Source organism: Leopardus geoffroyi, chromosome D1, assembly GCF_018350155.1.
Source record: "Leopardus geoffroyi isolate Oge1 chromosome D1, O.geoffroyi_Oge1_pat1.0, whole genome shotgun sequence".
In the NCBI taxonomy this organism is placed as follows: domain Eukaryota; kingdom Metazoa; phylum Chordata; class Mammalia; order Carnivora; family Felidae; genus Leopardus; species Leopardus geoffroyi.
This window is the reverse complement of record NC_059329.1, coordinates 63,465,036-63,469,903: the sequence shown is the minus strand read 5'-3', so window position 1 is coordinate 63,469,903 and position 4,868 is coordinate 63,465,036. Positions and strand designations below refer to the sequence as shown.

Genomic DNA, 4,868 nt, shown 5'->3' with positions numbered 1-4,868 from the left:
GCTGTGTGCCTTCCTGTGCCTGCACCATACCATCACCCCCAGTACCCTGATCCCTCAGTTAGGATTATATTCCCAAAGCCCCCTTCCCCTGCCTCCTTGAAAAAAAGAAAGTGGGACACTTGCAGAGGGGTCTGGAGTCCAAGTCTCTTATCTTTATTTTAACGGCCTGACAACCAGGCAGCAGCAGTCCTGGCTGGCCAGCACAGGCCTGGGGTGAGAGCTCCTGTGTGGTCTGCTGCGGCAGGACCAACTTAGACCTTTGCTCCATAGTTATGAAAGGCAGCAGTCCCAGGGCAGCTGAGATGCTGGGCACAGAGCAGCCACCCTCTCTCCTGTATCTTGCCAAACCAGCTCCATGAAAGAAGGTCCTGTTTTCCCGGTGTGCTTGGGGCTCAGGGATAGGGTTTTCCACCAGATGCTCTTCTTACCACAGCTGTCCTCTGGAGTTTTTGCAGCTTTCCTCACATTTGCACTTTCACAAATCTGGGCCATGGGGGTACTAGCAGAAAGATGGCCTTGGCTGCAGGCTCTGGACATCAGGGAGGCTTCCATCTGGCACCAGATGGCGACATAGAGCAGGGCTATCCGAGCGAGCTGAGAGCTGGGCACACAGTGTAGTCAGGCGGCAGGGCATGCCACAGGGCTCTGAGGGGGGGTGGCCCTTATGGTAGAGAAACCAGAAGGTCTGGAAAAGTTGTGTGTCACCCCGCATGCGGTACACCAGATCATGCCAGGCGGCAGGCAGTGCATTGGGCAACCCGTAGGTTTCTCGAGCTCTATAAAGACGCTGCCAGTGTGGTATGGCTCCTGGCTCATTAGCCTGTGTCAGGTTCAGGATGTAGGTCTCATGATCTAGGACCACATGAGAGCTTCCCGGATAGTTGCCATCTATTTGGTAGACCCGGTAACCTGCAAGGAGGGAGGGCTAACTGGAAAGGGAAGGAACCAAGGCAACTCCAGGGAGAGGTCATATGTCCCGCCTGCCCCTTGCCAGCCATGGCCCCAACTCTGTTTCTGCTTCCTCTATCTCAACAACTCCCACATCACTCACCAGGATTAAGGCCGATGTAGGTGGTGGCACTGGGTGCCAGGAAGGCTACAGACAGTGGCCGGCTCAGGGTCTCCTCATCATAGAATACCTCAAACTCATCCACGTGGGTGTGGCCAAAGAACTGACCAGCCAAGGTGTTCTCATACCTGGCCAGAAGACACTAATTAGATTCAGAAGGTTTTAGGGATAGGGAAGAAATCTGGGGAGATGGGATGCTTTCTTTCTTCACACATTAAAGTAAGTAGCCTCTCTACCCCAAAGGGGCACCAGGAATGATAAAATACCCAAAGGAGTTTTCAAATGAACTTCAGACTCTTCATCTACCCCTCTTCTCCCCACTTCCCTCCTACCTGGCTACAATTCGATAATAATTCCAGCTCCAGCTTTTCAAGCAGTGCCCTGGGGGGATGTGGCCAATTATATGTACCTGCAGGAAGAGTTAAGGGAGGTTATCAGGGAGAATGCCCCTCTATTTGCTAGATGGAATGCTGCTTGATTCATCAATTGTTCAATAAGGCCAATTAGAACTTGAAATTTGGGGGGGGGGGGGAAGGGGAAGGAAGGTTATGAGGACAAGGAGGGGTCCAGGCAGCCCTGACCAGGAGAGTTGGTACTCATCGCTCTTACAACAGCTGTTACTGCTGGCCAGACACGGGGAGTGAATGAGAGCTCCTAAGGGGGACCAGGAGCTGAACTCCTAGGGAATCCTATTGTTGGAACTCCAGAAAACCAGGCTTCTCTGCTCACAGATGCTCTGGCTCCAGATAGGAGTATGGTCATAAAGGGCCTGCTTCTCCCCGCCACCCCCATGGAGCACCTATCCACCATGTTCTCCCCACTTTCCCTCACCTTGTCTCCTCGATTCTCAGCTGCCTGAAGCTCTCCTACCAGCCACTGGAGCTGTCCAGCAGGATCTGTGGAGTTGATCAAGAGCCAGAAGTTCTCACGGGAACAAAAATTCATATTGAGAGAGATGAGGCGGAGGCCAGGGCGTGGGGAAAGGGCATAGAACCCCCCAATTCTGAAACAAAGTGAACACAAACGGTCAGCACTCATTCATAATCCTGGTCCTGTGCTCACAGTCCTATACTAAGCATTTGGGTGGAGGGCAGAGGCATACGGGACATCATCCCTACCAAGGGGCTCACATTCCAGCAGAAAACCAAACAGCACCGATTATAGGGTCCATATAACTGGGCAAATGGCTCAGAAAGCTAAGGGCTCTAGGCCTCAGAGATAAAAGAGAACTATAATGGGAAGCAAGGGCCATTCAGGAGTATGATCTGGACCTGGAAAGTTGGGATGTTAAAGTTGCAGGGGGAGGGGAGGTGTTTTAGAGGGCCAACATGAACAGACACAGACTAGCATGGAGAAAGTATGCTGTCAATCCTGAGGGAGAGTGGCTGGACAGACATAAGGGCAGAGGTGGAGTATGGGGTCAGAGCCAGTGAAGAGAGCTGAGGACTCATGCTAGAAGAGTCACAGTATGCCCAGGTCCCCTGCTCCCTTCACTATTATCCACTTTCTTTTCCCTTCCTGGGTTTCCATGGACCTCAACTACCTGAGGGTGTGAAGGGCTTCAGGAGGGAGCCAGGACTCCCATGCCTTGGCCATTGCCTCATAGAGCCAGCTGGAAGAGTGATTGCCCTCTATGAAGGGGGGAGGGAAGCCATTGACAGGTGTGCTCTCATGGTTGCCCACAGCAGGGTACACAGGCACTGGCCCCAAGAACTTCTTCACAAGGGCTGTGACAGTGGTCAGGGCCCGAAGCTGGTCCTGACGTGACTGGTGCCAGATATTGTGGGCGGGGATGTCTCCTGTCCAGTACACCATATCAAAGGGGCCGGCAGGGCCCAGCCCGCTCAACAGGCTCTCCAGGGTCCGCAGGGGCAGGTCACACTTGCTGTACTCGCCCCAGTATCCAGCACCTGGGCGGGAGGCAGGTGGCAGGCCAGAATCCTGGCGGCAACACAGTGGGTTCTCACAGTCAGGATCTGTGCCCTCCAGGTAGTCATGATCCCAGTGCAGGTCAGTGAGAAAGAGGACGCGGCTGACAGGGGCGCCTGGGGCCGGGGGCTTGGGTGGTTGTGGGGCCGGCTTTGGTACAGCTGGCAAAGAGATGTTCCAAGATGAGAAGACGTCCCAGTGCCCACAAGTGGAGCCCAGGAGCAGACCACAGGCCTCTGATGGGCTCAGCACTGAGCGTGTCCACACCTCCACCACATCATCTTCAAAGAGCTGGACAGTTGACTGGCACACAGCGGGCGGTGCTATCTTCAGCAGTTTGCAGAGCTTGGTGGCTATGGAGCCCACCCACTCCACACCGGACTCCTTCTGTGGTGGGAAGAACCAGTGATGAGAGGTCAGAGACAGCACAGGGACCAGGCCAACCCCTGGCTACCACCATCTGTGCCTTCATATCCAAACTGGGGCCAAGCCAGACTCAATGCCACTGTGGTGAAAAGACCTCAGAGCACCCCCTGACTCCCACAGATACTGCCCTGTGACTCAGGCAGCACCAGGCCAGTACTTCCTCTTCAGCTCAGTAGGCAGTGGCATTTCAGGCCTTTTGCTTGCCTGGCTGGCTTCCTCAGTCACTGTCTGCAGAGTGCCTTGAAATTCGGGCTGGGCAATATAGCTGTCCAGAGTTTGGGGACACACACAAAGGCAGGTTCCCTGGGGAGACCTGCAAAACTCACCTACCAACCAGCATTCATCATCCCATCAGGGTCAGGGCAGCCCCATCTACTCCCACACCCTTGGATCTTTCTGAATTCAAGTCCCTTCTGAGCAGCTAGTACAGGCATGGTGCTCCGGATTAGCGATGCCAAATGTAAGGCACAGGGGGATTCAGAGTCAGATATACCAGGAAAGGAGTCCCAGCCTTGTCGCCAGCTATGTGCCCTCGGTGAAGTTACTTCACCTCTCCCAGATGCTCTTCATTTGGCAAATGGAGATACTGTAATGAAAACACCTCACAGACTTGACTTGACCTGTATAAAATGGCTAGCACAGTGCCCGGCATATAATTTGAGCTCTTTCCTTACTTCACAAGGTCACAATGGAGGTAGTGGTGGCGTGTAGACATGGGTGTCCATAAAGGAGAGCAAATCCGGTAAAGGCTTGTATCCTCCAGCCTCTTCATCAGGGATGCTCTTCATGACCCCAGCCCCAGCCCATCCACTCCCCGCCCCCGCCCCCGCCAGCGCTCCCTTGGCTGCTCCCCTTCAGGCCCTTTAAGCGCTCACCTTCAGCCCAAAGTCGATAGCGGTGAACAAGCTTTTGCAAACTGGGCAGGTGAGGTTCCACCACCCAAAGGCGTCACGGAGCTGGGGCACTAAGCGACCGACGTGTTGGCTTTGGACGGGAAGAGGGTGGGCCCCGGCCGGGGCCCAGAGAACCAACGCCAGAATCAGAGGCAGGCCCATCCACAGAAGTCTCAGTCTGGGGGACCCTCGGGTCCGGTCCGATTCCTGCTCCGGGCCGGACCTGCGGTGGCCCTGGCCGGGAGATACTCCATGGCGGGGCATTGCCCGGCTTCCTAGACAGGGCCGGTTCACCCCTCCGGGTCCCCCGGGTCTCGGCCCTGGCTAGCTCTCAAAGCGCGGGGCAAGACCAGGAACCGCCGACGAGCCCCCGGGGCAGTCGGCTGACTGCTCCGCGTCCAGCCGCAAGGCAGCTCCGCCCCTTCCTCTTCCTGGGTTCCCCAGCAGGAGATCTCCCCAGCAGCCGGGATCCGGGTCGGCGAGGGAGGCTGAGGGGGCGGAGCGTACCAGGACCCCGCCCATGCCCCGCCCCGGCTCTGACCGGACTGCGC

General features: G+C 56.0%; 1 protein-coding gene across 2 annotated transcripts; it reads right to left on the bottom strand.

Annotated features, from left to right (window-relative positions):
- Positions 1-132: 132 nt before the first annotated feature.
- SMPD1 (sphingomyelin phosphodiesterase 1) lies at positions 133-4,820 on the bottom strand. Of its 2 annotated transcripts, none has more exons than XM_045484322.1 (6): positions 4,300-4,820; positions 2,613-3,385; positions 1,901-2,072; positions 1,402-1,478; positions 1,052-1,197; positions 133-909 (listed from the first exon to the last, which is right to left on the bottom strand). In XM_045484322.1, the coding sequence occupies exons 1-6, from the start codon at positions 4,579-4,581 to the stop codon at positions 500-502; spliced, it is 1,860 nt and encodes a 619-aa protein (XP_045340278.1). In that variant the 5' UTR covers positions 4,582-4,820; the 3' UTR covers positions 133-499. The 2 variants fall into 2 exon arrangements, with proteins under 2 accessions (XP_045340278.1, XP_045340279.1); XM_045484323.1 differs by having other exon boundaries at positions 133-929; positions 4,300-4,795.
- Positions 4,821-4,868: the final 48 nt, after the last annotated feature.